Source organism: Aquarana catesbeiana, linkage group LG06, assembly GCF_042186555.1.
Source record: "Aquarana catesbeiana isolate 2022-GZ linkage group LG06, ASM4218655v1, whole genome shotgun sequence".
Lineage (NCBI taxonomy): Eukaryota > Metazoa > Chordata > Amphibia > Anura > Ranidae > Aquarana > Aquarana catesbeiana.
The window spans coordinates 69,484,950-69,500,696 of record NC_133329.1 but is presented as its reverse complement, the minus strand read 5'-3'; the positions used below and the strand labels follow the sequence as shown (position 1 = coordinate 69,500,696).

At 42.4% G+C, this 15,747-nt stretch overlaps 1 protein-coding gene across 1 annotated transcript in view; it reads right to left on the bottom strand.

Moving 5' to 3' along the window:
- Positions 1-15,747, bottom strand: part of LOC141148591 (uncharacterized) — a 102,490-nt gene that overhangs the window by 83,630 nt on the left and 3,113 nt on the right. Inside the window, exons 2-3 of the mRNA XM_073636184.1 lie at positions 8,301-8,627; positions 6,138-6,437 (exon numbers count right to left, since the gene is read on the bottom strand). Coding sequence (XP_073492285.1) covers positions 6,138-6,437; positions 8,301-8,627 — 627 coding nt within the window. The remainder of the gene's footprint in view (positions 1-6,137; positions 6,438-8,300; positions 8,628-15,747) is intronic.

Here is a 15,747-nt window from a genome sequence, read left to right as displayed (position 1 = left end):
TTGGGGCCTCCTGGGTTCTCCATAAACAGGGAATCAAGCCTTTAGCTGCATTCAAGAGATATGGGACAAAGGTATTTTTGTGGGACACCGCATTCATAGTATCATTAAACAAACATACCCAGGGGTCTTTTTTAATTCCATTCACCTGTTATGTGAAAAATTGCCTCTATAATTTCTTCCCAGTAGGTTTGTATTTTATTACAATCCAACCAAAGATGCGCAAGGGTCTCCGGAGCGTCGCAGCCTCTCCAACAAGTTGGAGGGCTCTCCCCCCATATCTATGCGCCCTTTGGGGGGTCACATACCACCTTGCAAGGAGTTTCCATTTCCATTGTTTGAGCGTCTCTTGCAGAAAAACAGGCTACCCTTAATATCTTATTCCTGTGTTCCTCATCTCTAAGGGGGCTTATTTCTTCTTCCTATTTCCCCAAGTAAGGTGGATATTCATATTATGCGCCCCTAATCAGAATTTTATATATTTTGGAGATGCTTCGATTTAAGCTTAGGGGAGAACTAAGTAATTTCTCTATTGGCCTCAATTGTCCCTTTCCCCGTAGTGGTTGTGGTAATGAGTGTGTAAAATGTTGTAATTGGATATACAGTGGAACCTCGGATTACGAGCATAATCCATTCCAGGAGTATGCTCGTAATCCAATGTAACTTGCATATTAAAGTGCGTTTTCCCATTGAAGTCAAGGGAAACGAAAATAATTTGTTCCGCATTGACTTCCATGGGATGCAATACCGCATGCGGCCAGAGGTGCGGGGTGCCGGAGAGCCTCGGAAACCGCCGAAAAGGCCCGAGGGACACTTCAGCTGACCTCAGCAAACCTCGGAAAGATTCCATTCAAGAGCCTTTCTGAGGTTTGCCGAGGTCAGCCGAACTGTCCTCGGGCCTTTCCGTGCATTTCCGAACGTCGCCGAAACCTCGGGCCAAAAGCGGTACTGCACACCGCTTTTGGCCTGAATCCTGCTCATTTTGCGAGACAACACTCGCAAACCGAGTTAAAATTTTTAAAAGTACAGTGCTCGTTTTGCGAAATGTTCATTAACCTCGTTACTCGCAAACCGAGGTTCCACTGTATCTCCATTTATCTAGTGGTTTATTACCCTATTCACGTGTAATTTCTGCGTGTATAATCTATTTCCCTTCATCACATCTTGCAATAATATTACCTCCTTTTTTCCCCATCTAGTGAAATATACGTGTTCTTCTTTCCCTGGTTTAAAATAATTTGTATCTAATAACGACATCAATTTTTTTTTTTTCCCCCACGAAAGTGGAATTACCCAGTAATGTCGTTATTAGGGTAATTCCACTTTCGTGGGGAAAAGAAAAATAGCAAATAAAAAAATATAGCATATACAATTGCGATACAAGTTATATTGTAATTGAATGTTATTAAAAATGACCTTTCCTTTTCAGTCTGCAGCCACTGTAATCTTCTATAAATGCAATGCAATATGGCTACCTGGAGTTGTTCTGTACACAGAATGTGTACTGACCGCCCCCCAAAAACATCATTTCCAGCTTGTGTGATTGGCTCACTGAATTTCCCAGAAATCTGCCTAAGATACAAGTCACATTTCAGGCATCCCCTGCAACAAAAATGTCATTTCCTGACAGACTCCATGGCAGCCTATGTGTGGGTTAACCCCGCCTCCTCTCCAATGCTATAGGACCCCACTCCCAAACAATTTGAGCTCACCACCAGAGACTGCGTTCCTTTTTTGTCCTCCTCTTTTGATCTACAACCTATGCACATTCCACCAGGGGTATGGCGGCTTCGTGGGCAGCAGCCCGGCATGTGGCTCCAGACGTCATCTGCAAAGCGTCTTCATGGGCCTCCATTAGTACCTGTATGTCACATTACTGCATAGAGCCTGCTTCTCTATCTTCTGTGAATTTTGGTTTAAGAATCCTGTTGGTTGATGGGTTAAATTCAAATTTTCTTTGATCAGCATACCCACCCATGTGGACTGGCTAATTATGATAAATACTTATCATAATTTTCCTTTCCTGATGGACTCCATGGCAGACGGAGGTCCCACCGTTGGTCAAGAGTTGGCCAATTATGGAACGCAGTCTCTGGTGGTGAGTTCAAATTTATGGGAGTGGGGTCCTATAGCATTGGAGAGGAGGCGGGGTTAACCCACACATAGGCTGCCATGGAGTCCATCAGGAAAGGAAAATTACGGTAAGTATTTGATAATACATTTTCTGTTTTTTGGTGAGATATTTCCAATAGGAACACATCTAAGGGGATGCAGGCTCAGCAGCTTTCCTCATTAGTGCTCTGCAGCTGCACAGCTGATTGATAATTATGAAACCACTCCCATTAAATCCACTCAGCACAGAGGGACAAACAGGGATTTCTTCAGAATAACAAAAGGTAGGAATCTGCAACAAATGTTGTTATAATCCTGGCAATGTATATAGATCACCCGGGGGAATGTTTTTTTCTCAACCAAAGTGGAGTTACGCGTTAAAGATTTTTTTTACAACATTTAATTCGATACGGCTACATTCACACCTAAGCTTTTGTCAGGCGTTTTTCAACTAAAAAGGGGCGGAGAGCTGCTGTTTGAGCAGAAAACGCTTGAAAAAATGCTTGACAAAAGCTCATGTCGCTCTTTACAGGAGTTTCTATTGAAGTCTAAGGGGACAAAAAGGCGCAGTTCTGCCTAAAAAGTAGCTTATGTACTTTTTTGAGCAACAGACATTTTGCTACAAGTGACAAGACGCTCAGGTGTGAACAAGTGCGATTGAAAACAATAGATTTTTGCTTGTTAAGCATTTGTGAGCTTCAAGATAGAAGCTTCAAAATGCTCAAGTGTGAACGGGTCTAAATAAGGATGAGGTTCGGATTCACTGCATGTGGTGTTTGCAGCGAAACAAGGGGGTTCGGCCTGAATTTCTGGACAGTCTCACAGGGTCTTTGTCCCCACACAGACTGAGCTATCCCTCATTAACATACAATGCAGGAAGACGGTTTCTACATTTTTAACCCTTTATTAGGACAGACAGTTTACAGCTGGTAATGAAGAACTGTGAACACAGTACAGACAGGGTTAATTATGTTAAACATTACTCCACACCCCACTCCTAAACATGACAAAGCAGGGAGAGCATGGAAGTATTTTTACGTAAAAACACTTAAAAAAGTAACCAGCAATTTTTTTTAAGTTATGATTCGAATGGGAATGTGTAATAAATATAATGTAGGTTTCATCCCAGATTTGGCTGCAATACTTTAACCACTTCAGCCCTGGAAGGATTTTCTCCATTAAAGTGTTGCTAAAACCACAACAGAATAAGGGGACAGGGACCGGGGGGGGGGGGGGGATCCTGCAGCAGAGAAGTTTTTTTATGTTAATGCATAGAATGCATTAAAGTGTTACTAAACCCACAACAGTAAAATCTGTCTGTATATGTACCATAGCAGGCTTGTTATACTCACTGTGGATCTTAAGGGGTTAATCCTCTGCATTGTGTCAAAATGCTGTTTTCTCCTGTATGCACAGATCCTCCCCCTCCTGCACTGTCTATCTGGGGAAGGCCAGCTAACACAGGCAGGGTAGCCGACCTGCACATGCTCAGTTGTGTCTTTTATGTTGGAGAGAACATTTCCTTGTTCTCAGAGATAGCCAAGGTCACATGATATTGACATCACACATGTGGGCTTGTATACAGGCTGTAGTGGAAATCTCCTCCTACCTAAGCACAAACTCTGCAGGTTATCATGTAACCGTGGCATACAGATCAGCCAAAAAGGTATATAGTGGCAGTATTTTAATGTAAAAAGAAGATTTATAAGCTGTGGGCACTGTGGGTGGGCAGATGAACTATTTCCATATTACTGGGTTTAGTAACACTTTAATGACCTGGACATTTTTTGTGATTTGGCACTGCGTCGCTTTAACTGACAAATGCGCGGTCATGCGACGCTGTACCCAAACTAAATTGATGTCCTTTTTCCCCCCACAAATAGAGCTTTCTTTTGGTGGTATTTGATCACCTCTGCGGTTTTTATTTTTTGCGCTATAAAAAAAAGCGTCAATTTTGAAAAAAAAAAATATATTTTTTACTTTTTACTTTCTGTTATAATACATATCCCATATATATGTATGTATATACATACATACATATATATATATATATATATATATATATATATATATATATATATATATATATATATATATATATATATATTACATATAAAATAAAGTATTTATCAGTTTAGGTCGATATATATACTTCTATATATTTTTGGTAAAAAAAACAAAAACGCAATAGGTGTATATTGATTGGTTTGCGCAAAAGTTATCACGTCTACAAACTATGGGATAGATTTAGGGACTTTTATTTTTTTTATTGTTTTTATTGGTAATGGCGGCGATCTGCGATTTTTAGCGGAGCTGCAACATTGTGGCGGACAGATATGACCGCAGATTACATTTTTTGGGGACCAGTGACATTATTACATTGATCAGTGCTATAAAAATGCACTGATAAATGTCACTGGCAGGGAAGGGGTTAACACTAGGGGGCAATCAAGGGGTTAAATGTGTTCCCTCAGTGAGTTCTAACTGTGGGGGGGGTGTGCTGCCTGGGACATGATAGAGATCGCTGTTCCTGATCACTAGGAACTTCCATTCCACTAGGTAGTGGTACAAATGCAAATGAATTGATAAATAAACGAAAATAAATCAATGTAAAAACTCTCCACAATACACTATAAAGTGACTGATTCCAAAGTGCAGAGTGCAAAATATTGTTAAACAAGGGCTGAACAATGAAATGATTCTTCTGTAAATAAAGATATGTGCAAGTTCAATGAACTGAGAAAAAAGCAAATAAACTGTGCAAAACAAGCAATATAGTCTCTTTGTGCAAAGTGCAAAAACCTACAGATCTCTGAGATGTCCCCTGTCAGAAAAGGGATCCACCTTGTTTACAAAGGCAGATCCCCGTTCTGCCTCTGTGTACAGCGATTGGGGGCGGCCGGCGGACATCGAGTGTGCCGGGCCTGCGGGCGCGCTCCCGCAATCTCACATGCACAGACAGACATACGGTACGTCAGTTCACGCAAGAGAGCCGACCTGCCGCAGTATAAATGTGGCGGCTGGTCGGCAAGTGATTAGGGGTGGTCAGCAGGATTGGAATGGCCAGTAATGGGGTCTTTGTTATGTGCCAGCCCCCTAGCTTTGAAAGGGTGGGTTCCCAGTTGCCAATTGTCAGTGTCTTTTGGAGAGTGCGAAATCTGATGCAGCTCTGCATAGAAACCAATTAGCCAGCTTCCAGGTTTTATTGCCAAAGCTTATTGAACAAGCTGAAGCTAGAAGCTGATTGGCTACCATGAAGAGCTGCTCCAATCTTAGTAAATCTCCCCCAGTCAGTGTTCCCACTGAGGCATTGGGGTAGGTTTACTAAAACTGTGCAAAATTTGGTACAACTGTTCATGGTAGCCAATCGGCTTCTAACTTCAGCTTGTTCAATTAAGCTTTGACAAAAAAAAAAAACTGGAAGCTGATTGGTTTCTATGCAGAGCTGCACCAGATTTTGCACCCTCCAGCTTTAGTAAATCAGCCCCAGTGAAGTTTCCCCGCCGGGAGAACACAGTGATTACTGCTAGTGCCTATAACAGCCACTGGCAATAATCGCATGTAAAAACAGGCTGGTTGTACCCAAGTTGAAAGATCGATCAATTTGGGTACATTCAGCCTGCCCATACCTGGTTCAAATCCAAACCGTCTATGGGTGGCTATATAGACTACCCTGCACTACTGCTGCAAAAAGAAAGTGCAGGAAATACTTGGACTTTGGTAACTGTTAGAATGTCTATTTACCTGCATAATTATTCTTGTGTTTTCAATTGAGCTTCAAGAGAGAACTGGACAGACTTTATGTATGAAAAGCAAAACACATTTAACCTAACAAACAGTTGTTAAAGAACTCTCATCTTGTGGAATGTTTTATCTGCTTCTATCTAGCTGTAGATGGGAATCTCCATGGAGAGAAACTGTGATATGAGATTCCTATTATAATGATCTGTTTTTGTCCTTGTGTTTAAACCACATACAGACTACACAGCTCTGTCTATGTCAGATTTGAGAAAAAATAATAATATTACCTCCATACAACAGCTTGAATTTCTCCTCGAGAGGTGCAGTAAGAGATTTGTGTTGGATCCTACAGGAAAAGATCCGCTTCCTGTCCTCCTCGGTGGGTATTATTGTTACTGAGCTCCTCACACTGTACATACCATCTGGGTTTCTTTGAGGTTTCTCCAATATAATATTGTTCAGTATTATTCCATCCCGAAGCCATTTAATGTCGATGTCCACCGGGTAGAATCCAGAAATGGCGCAGCTCAGGACATTCTCTTTAGATATATTAACGTTTTTACCTGTTATGGTGATCCTTGGAGGGGCTGTAACAAAAGCCATGTTAGATCAAAACAAGCTTAGAGTATAAGAGTTTGCTGCAAAGTCAAGTTTTTCAGCTTTTAAAGAATGGTTTTGAAAGTTGAGACTTTCTGATTTCTGTAGTTCATGGACTACCTTTGTGAGTTAGGTGCAGTGTGGTGTGGTGGACAGTGAACACACAGAGTCCAAGTTAGGCAACAGCGATATATTGTAGAAAGGTTCAATGCAACCCAGTTGGGCCTGGCAGGTAGGCATATCTGAAGCTGATAGCATCTGCAACAAGGAGCAGAATCCAGCCTAGCCAGTGCACGCCCAAAAAAGGCAGTCTTCCTGAAGCAAGGTAGACATAGTACCTGCACTGTCCCTACTCCTCTGGAATCTTTCCCTATCTCTATGCACTGTCCCTGCCAGATGGGGCATCTGTATCTACACTAACCACTCGCAAAAAGCATGCCAAACCTAGGAGCTGGAGTCCTGAATAGACCCTGTCTGACCCAAGATGGCCGCTGAAGTCATGTGTGGTCGCCAGCGTCCAGTGAGACAGCTGTCTCCTTGTGATGCCAGGAAGTCAGAGAGGAACCAAGTTCCTCACATTTCCTTCTCCTCTTCCATTGCTGCTTCAGTCAAGTGCCACCTGCAGTGGGGAGTATAGACTGCACCTTTCTACACCTTAAAGTGGAAGAAAAGCCTAACTATATCTATTCCTAAAAATGATCTCTCCCTCTCCTTCTACCTTTCCTGCCTGTCCTGTATAAAAAAGATCATTCCTTTTAATCTGCTCCGGTCTTAAGGATTGGGTGCCACCCTTTTCTGCCAAGGAATATTCTACTGAAAAGTGAGTGCCTCTTGTGGCTTTTTGGCATCAGGCTGCCAACTAGTCTTCTATTCCTGCATTCTCTAAGCTAGCACTTTGTTTGATGTGCTGCCAGCCCCTCAAATTAGAGTGCTTTTAGATGTCCCAATTGTCTCTGAATCTTGTGTCCCTCCATGTTTGGGAAAGAAAATTGGATTTTAGTATTCACTGTAAAATTGTTTTCTTGGAGTTTATTGAAGAACATAGATCCTACCCATCTGTGTTTAAAGTCTTGCTCTCAAAACAGAGGCATGCTAGGAGTTGGTGGGTTATATCTGGCTGGTTACTATTTTTTTTTTGTTTGCCACTGTCCAGATCCTCCTGTAGGCGCCCGCATTACCCAATTGTCTCAGAATCTTGTGTCTCTAAATGTACTGCAAGAAAGGGATTTTGTGGTGAGTAAAACAATCGTATTTATGAATGTAAAGTCAATTACCATCTGGAATTTTTTTGTTAGTGGTTATTGACAACAATAATAACACATCCTGCAGAAAGATGGCTAGGGTCATCTAGGTTATAACCATGGGCCAGACTGGTTGAGAAATTCTGCCTTAAAGCAATGCCCTTGAAACACACATTAGTAATAAACTTTTACAGTTTTCTGCTGCTCCTTAATTGTTCAGTTAGCAGGCTGGGAGTGTGTTTTTGATCAAGATAGGTTAATGTTTTACAATGTACTTTATTTGGAATGTAGTCCAACAATTCAGAAATTCATAACTCCACAAACAAAACTGTAGACTAATGGTGTGTTCTAGGCCAGCGGGTCTACAAACTAGGGCCTGAGGGCAACATCTGGTAAAGATTTTACCCATCCCACGGCGACTCTAATGTGATGAGAGGGTTTCTGATCTTATCGCAGGGTTTCTGATGTGAAAATGGGGGGGTTGTGAAAGTGAGGACTTTGCTGTGATGTGGATGTGATTTAAAAGGAAGAACTGAGGTTATATGGGGACTCTGATAAAAGGGGGAGATTCTCATGTGAAAGAGAACCTCTGATGTGATGGGGGGGACTTACAATAGACATCCAGTCTGATCTCTTTCTCCTTCTCGCCTGGGATTTGAGCCATAGAACACTTGTAAAGTCCACCATCCGATATAGATACTCCAGACATGTACAAATCCGCAGTTCCATCTTTTATTCTATCTTCATCTATTGATAGTCTGGAATTAAGGACCCCTGGGTTATTTGGATACCTGAAGATTTCCTTTTCTTGAAAGCGCCATGTTACTGAGAAAGTTCTTTGTGCTGGTGGGACAGCATTGACATCAAACTTGCAGGGAATAGTTGTATTTGATCCCATTCTAGCTGAATGAGTGAAAAGTACGTACCCCAGAGCAGCACCTGCAAATAATATGTACAATAGATGTAATTAAAGAAAGGAATTTACTTTAAATGATTTATGTTTACAGCAAAACTGTATAGTTGTGGCATGCTAACTCTTACTCCTCACTTGTTTACTATGTGATTTTGTCAGCTTTTACAAGGCTTACCAGTCCCAACTCTGGTGGAGGCACTTACAGCAGGAGGTCTCTCAACTCTGGTCCTTTAAGCACAGCAAGCGACCCCTCTCTGGCTCGGGCTCTATAGGTGCTCTCAAGTGCTCAGTCTTTCACAGGCTTTGACATACACTGCAGCAGGTCTGCTCACTCCAGGTCCCAGCTGCAAAATGACCCCCCTCTCTCTCTGAATGCCCGCGATAAGCATCCCGCTTTCTACTCCTCCATGTGCAGGGATTGTGGGTGCGCTAGTTCTGCAGCCATGCAGTTGAGTTATATTGTACAGTGCCCCTTTAAGACTAAATTTCCTCTGAATCCATGCAGACCACATAGTGAGTCTCTGCCGTCTGTTGCTAATTGGCTGACTGCCTCTGCCAGGGGGAAGGGGGTCAGGGTAGAACGAGCAGGGAATTACATAGAGCCTAGTAGGACCTGGCTTCAGAGGACTGCAGACCACCAAGTGATCTGGATCGGATGCCTGTACCAGAAGGGGTGAACTGAACATCCAAGCTTATGTCACCACTGACACAGTTAATGCAGGAGAGACTCCCCCTTGTTTAGCAGCCCACTAGCCATCTGCTGTACATACTTAAAGGGGAAGCTACACGTGCACCACCCACAGAAAGGCCCCAATGTAAGCAGGCCAATGTGGACAGAGGCACCAGGTACTCTCAGACACCTTTAGGGTTACTCCTTTAGCAGAATCGTATTTGCCCACCTGCTAATGGGGATATGAATAATGTGCACACAAGGACCTTCACTATTTTAATTAGTTGACACTAATACTTTAACCCTATTGCAACGGTTATAACTTAGTTGAACGTTGCTAGAGTTAAATTTACTTCCAGCTTCTAGGTCAGTGTTCATTTACCTAGTACAATATCCTAGAATCTGTTAATTTGCCTGTTAAATGATGTGTGCATTGTTACAATAATTTAATTTCTTCAATACATTCATAAAATCTACCAGCAGTTTCAGTGGGAATTGAGCAGCTTTAAGAGTTGTGGCAGAACAGAGAGCCCATCATCACCTGCAGCTTCTGCGGGGGGTAAATGCTACATTGGCAATGGCATACACTGATTTGGCCTATGATCCCTGAATAAAACTGTCCAGCTGCTGGCTAATTTTACACTGCTGTATCTCCTGCAGTATTTTAATTCTTGTAGAAAAGCCCCAGTCTGAACTCTTTGGGGTTGATTTACTAAAGGCAAATCCACTTTGCACTACAAGTGCACTGCAAGTGCTCTGAAAGTGCACTTGGAAGTGCAGTCGCTGTAGATCTGAGGGGAAGATCTGAAATGAGGGGAAGCTCTGCTGATTTTATCATCCAATCATGTACAAGCAAAAATGCTGTTTTTTATTTTTCTTGCATGTCCCCCTCAGATCTACAGCGACTGCACTTCCAAGTGCACTTCCAAGTGCATTTGCAGTGCACTTGTAGTGCAAAGTGGATCTGCCTTTAGTAAATAATCCCCACTGTCTCTAGTGGGCCCAGCTTTTCTTTTTAAAAATGTCCTGCTGCTGATCAATTCCACACTGCTCTGTCAACCGTGCTCTCTTAATTATTGTGGTACATTTCAGCCAATTGTCCTGTTGCGTGCCCATTCTACACTGCTTTATCATCTGTGGTCCCTTCACTTTTAAATAGGGATGAGATTCGGGTTCACTGCTACCATGGGTTTAAGGCAAATCTTGTTGGTTCATGATTCATGGTCCCTTTGAATTTATGTGCAGGTTCTCCCAAGGAAAGTTTAGAAACACAATGGGGGTTATTTACGAAAGGCAAATCCACTTTGCACTACAAGTGCACTTTGAAGTGCAGTCACTGTAGATCTGAGGAGGACATGCAAGGAAAATAAAAAAACTGCATTTTAGCTTGCACATTATTGGATAATAAAATCAGCAGAGCTTCCCCTCATTTCAGATCTACCCCTCAGATTTACTGCGACTGCACTTCCAAGTGCACTTGTAGTGCAAAGTGGATTTGCCTTTAGTAAATAACCCCCAATGCACTGCATTCCCTGTGAACTATTGCTAGCAGGTAAATTAATGTGTTTTATTTTCTGCAACACTTTCCTTTAAAAATTGGGCTTTTGCTTCAGGGAGTGTATTTTGGGCCAAGCCTTGCTATCTAAAATAATCTTGATTTTGGCCAATTTTACACTCCTGTACAGTCTGCAATTTCCTAATTCCTAATGAGTGCTTGATAGACATTAGCCAGCAGCATTGTACCGCTGGTTAATTTAAGGCAAGCTAATTGTAAAAGAAAAATAAATGCATTTCACAGCCAAATAGTGCCAGTGTACGCGGTCACTGAGATTGTCCCTACTGTACCGTAACACCATGTACAGCTGTAAGGCCCCTTTCACACTGGGGCGGTAGGGGGCATCGGCTGTAAAACAGCGCTATTTTTATGTTTTAACCCCCCGCTGGCGGCCGAAAAAGGGTTAAAACCCCTCCTATAGCGCGGTATTACCGCGGTATAGCCACGCTGTCCCATTGATTTCAATGGGCAGGAGCGGTGAAGGAGCGGTGAATACACCGCTCCTTCACCGCTCCAAAGATGTGGCTTGCAGGAGATTTTTTCTTCTTTTTTCTTCTCCCTCAGGCTTTCACACTGAACAAACAGCAGAGGCTGTTTCAGGTCGGTTTGCAGGCTCTATTTTTAGCGCAATAACACCTGCAAACCGCCCCAGTGTGAAAGGGGTCTAAGGCATTCCCTAAGCATGTTAAAGGGCTCGTTATTTTTTTTTTTTAAATAACAAACATGTCATACTTACCTCCTCTGTGCAAGGGTTTTGAACGGAGCGGTCCCGATCCTCCTCTTCTGGGGTCCCTCTGCAGCGCACCTGGCTCATACTCCTTTCAAATGCCCCCAGAGAGAAGTGCTTTCCATGAGGGCACGCGTGCGGGCGAGCTCCTGAGTCCTGCTGCTGTGTCCATTGACACAGACAGCAGGACTTGGTCCCGCCCCCCAGCTCCCGCGTCACTGGATTTGATTGACAGCAGCGGGAGCCAATGGCTCCCGCTGCTATAGATCTATCCAATCAGGACCTGAGACGCCGGCTGGAGCTGGTGTGCTCATTCCCGTTGCTGAAAAGATTGTGTTCAGGTAAGTATAAGGGGGGCTCTGGGGGAAAGCTGCACTACAGAAGGTTTTTCACCTTAATGTATAGAATGCATTAATGTGAAAAACCTTGGGAGTTTACAATCCCTTTAAAGGATTTGTGTATCTTCAGTATTGCCCTCAAAGCCAAAGCTCAAAGATTATATATATATATATATATATATATATATATATTCTGCTTTGGTACATGTCTCCCATAGCAGTGCCCAGCTTCCCATGCCTTTCTTTGCAGTAATTTGTCTCGTAGCTCTACAAATCACCAGAATGTATCAGCAGGACAGGCCTCAATGGGATTTGCCTGGTTTGGGTTTGCCGAATTTCAAACAAGAATTCCTTGGCGGAAGGAAACCCAACAGGATTTGCCCATCACCAGTGGCGGCTGGTGTTTTTTTTGTTTTTTTTTTAGGGGGGCGGCAAACAACCACCAGCTCCTCCCGATCACCCCCCCCCCAGTCAGCCGGTTGGTGGGTCAGTCAGTCATCCAGCCTGACACTTACCCCATCTAGGTTGCGGGCGGGCAGCGCCAAGCCATGTTTTATTGGCTCTGAGGAAGAGGCAAGTCCTCGAAACACGTTAGCATGTTGGATCTCCAATTTTCCTGTCACGTGTTATGATGTATAATGGACTGGATGGTGCTGCTTCTATTTGATGAGCTTTGATGCATTTGTCATGTGAGTACAATACTTACCACCTTTACATTAACCACTACAGCGCTGGAAGGTTTACCCCCCTTCATAACCAGCCCATTTTTTTGCAATAAGGCTTTGTGTTATTTTAACTGACAATTGCACGGTCATACAACGCTGTGCCTAAACAAAATTTATGTCCTTTTTCCCCACAAATAGAGCTTTCTTTTAGTGGTATTTGATCACTTCTGCGTTTTTTATTTTTTGTGCTATAAACAAAAAAAGCCAACAACTTTGAAAAAAAAAAAAAAAAAATTTTTCTGCTATAAAACATATCAAATAAAAAAATGTAAAAAATTTAATTTCTTTATCAATTCAGGCCAATATGTATTCTGGTACATATTTTTGCTATTTCTTTATTTATCCCAATAAGCGTATATTAATTGGTTTGCCAAAAGTTGTTGCTTCTACAAACTATGGGATATATATTTTTTACTAGTAATGGTGATGATCAGGGACTTATAGCGGGACTGCGATACTGCGGCAGACAGCCGGGACACTAACTGACACTTTTTGGAGACCGGTGCTAAAAAATATGCACTGTCACTGTACTAATGACATTGGCTGGGAAGGGGTTAACATCAGGGGCGATCTAAGGGTTAAATGTGTGCCTGAGTTGTGCTTTACTACTGTGGGGTAAATGTTTGTACTAGGAGAGGGCATGGATCTGTAGTGACAGAACGGCGATCTGCCTTGTTTATATAGGCAGACCGCCATTCTGTCAGTGTACCGAAGCAGGAGCGGGCGTGGCCCGCCGGCAATGCTTGCGCGCGCCACAAACCTGGAAGTGCAGCATCACGTACTAGGTACTTGATCCTTGCGCAGGAGAGCCGCCTTTCCCCCGTATACATAGCTCCCAACTGTCCCTGATTTCGAGGGACTGTCCCTGATTTGGAACAATGTCTCTCTGTCCCTCTTTCCTCCTCATTTTGGTCTGATCTATATAGTTGTATATAAAATGCACTTTTTATCTTTCAAAAAGTGTTTCCCAGTGCTAAACCTTTCATCCAATTTCTAAACTGCTGCATTTGTAAATTTCAAAAGCCAATATAAAAGGAATAAATAAATAATAAAAAAATTAATAATAATAATAAAAAAGCCCATGTGGGTTTAACTAAACTTTTTGGGGGGTTAATTCTCCTTTAAGGGGGTGTGGCAGGGGGCGTGTCCTATTTCTACATACTTTTGCTAGTAAGTGTCCCTCATTCCCATCTCAAAAAGTTGGGAGGTATGTGTACATATACAGTATACGGTTGGCAAGCGATTACATATAGTTATGTTTTAAGGATAATGCACTAGGCCAGTGCGCTCTCTTTTACTTTATGGTTCTTTGATAAATCAAACCTGGGCAGATTCACCCATCCCTAGTGTAATGTTTTCTATGATTTTAAGGCCTCATGCACATAGTTTATTGTAAAAAAAAGCTGCATTTTTTTTCAAAGCAGTTTGGTGCTTGGGTGTTCATTTATTTCATTGGCCAGAATTTGAATTTATTTTATTTTAATTATTTATTTAAATACATTTTTTTATTTTATTTAACTATTTATGAATAAACGCTGAAGTGTTTAGGCGCGTTTAGAAGAGTTTAGCAGCGTCAAGTGTTTTTCTGCCAAAACTCTGCTGCTCCTGGACGCACCGGTATGCCTCGTACTCACGATCAGACATTCCGACAGCAAAATCCATGTTTTTTTTCAGACGGATGTTGGCTCAAACTTGTCTTGCATACACACGGTCGCACAAAACTTGTCGGAAATTCCAAACGACAAGAACGCGGTGACGTACAACACGTAACGACGAGACGAGAAAAATGAAGTTCAATAGCCAGTGCGGCTCTTCTGCTTGATTCCGAGCATGCGTGGAACTTTGTGCATCGGAATTGTGTACACACGATCGGGATTTACGACAACGGATTTTGTTGTCGGAAAATTTGAGATCCAGATCTCAAATTTTGTGTGACGGAGATTCCTATGGAAAATGTCCGATGGAGCCTACACACGGTGGGAATTTCCGGCAACAAGCTCCCATCGAACATTTCCCGTCGGAAAATCCGATCGTGTGTACGGGGCATTAGTGTGTTTTTTTTCGTTTTTTTTTTTTCCTGCCTCTAAACTTTCCTGCCACTAAATGCTGCTAAAAGCCTATTGCCTCGTACAAACGGTCGGATTTTCCGACGGGAAACGTTCGATGGGAGCTTGTTGTCGGAAATTCCAACCGTGTGTAGGCTCCATTGGACATTTTCCATCAGAATTTCCGTCGCACAAAATTTGAGATCTGGTTCAAAACCCGTTGTCGGAAATTCCGATTGTGTGTACACAATTCCGATGCACACGCATGCTCGGAATCAAGCAGAAGAGCTGCACTGGCTATGGAACTTCATTTTTCTCGTCTCGTCGTACGTGTTGTACGTCACCGCGTTCTTGTCGTTTGGAATTTCCGACAAGTTTTGTGTGACCGTGTGTATGCAAGACAAGTTTGAGCCAACATCCGTCGTAAAAAAAAACATGGATTTTGTTGTCGGAATGTCCGATCGTGTGTACGCGGCATATGTGTGAAAGGACACATAGGATAACATGGAGGGGAGTTTAGAGGCAGGAAAAGAAAATGTCAGATGCCCCCAGGAGCAGCTATAAAAATGTCCAGTGTGTGTATGAGGCCTAAGTCTGCAGTAAATACTAACCATGTACAATATACTGGAGGATCAAAGTCAAACTATTTACTGTACAACATGTAATGGACTTTAGTCAAAAACAATTTGCAGTGTGCACACATATCACCAGCCATTTACTGCAGTATATACTGATTATGAACAGTGCAATCCCCCCCTGAAAATATTAATTGTGGGGGGATACATACAGTAAGTTTTGAGATCTGGGAAGAGTATAGGGGGACTAAGGACCACTTATTAAATAATTAGTAACTAGTAATATTGAAAAATATGTTTGATTACAATTTATACAACACTAAACTGTATTATGGTTTATATATTTGCATGCAGTTCTGCTTTAGCCCTGGATCACACTGAATGCGTCTTTACATGAAGCAGCACGATTTCAAAGTCGCAGGTCAGTGCGATTTCAGGTGCCAGAAGTTTTTTCACTTGCCTGACAGCTGTGCGACTTCATGCATAGATGTCTATGCAAGTCGGAACCCGA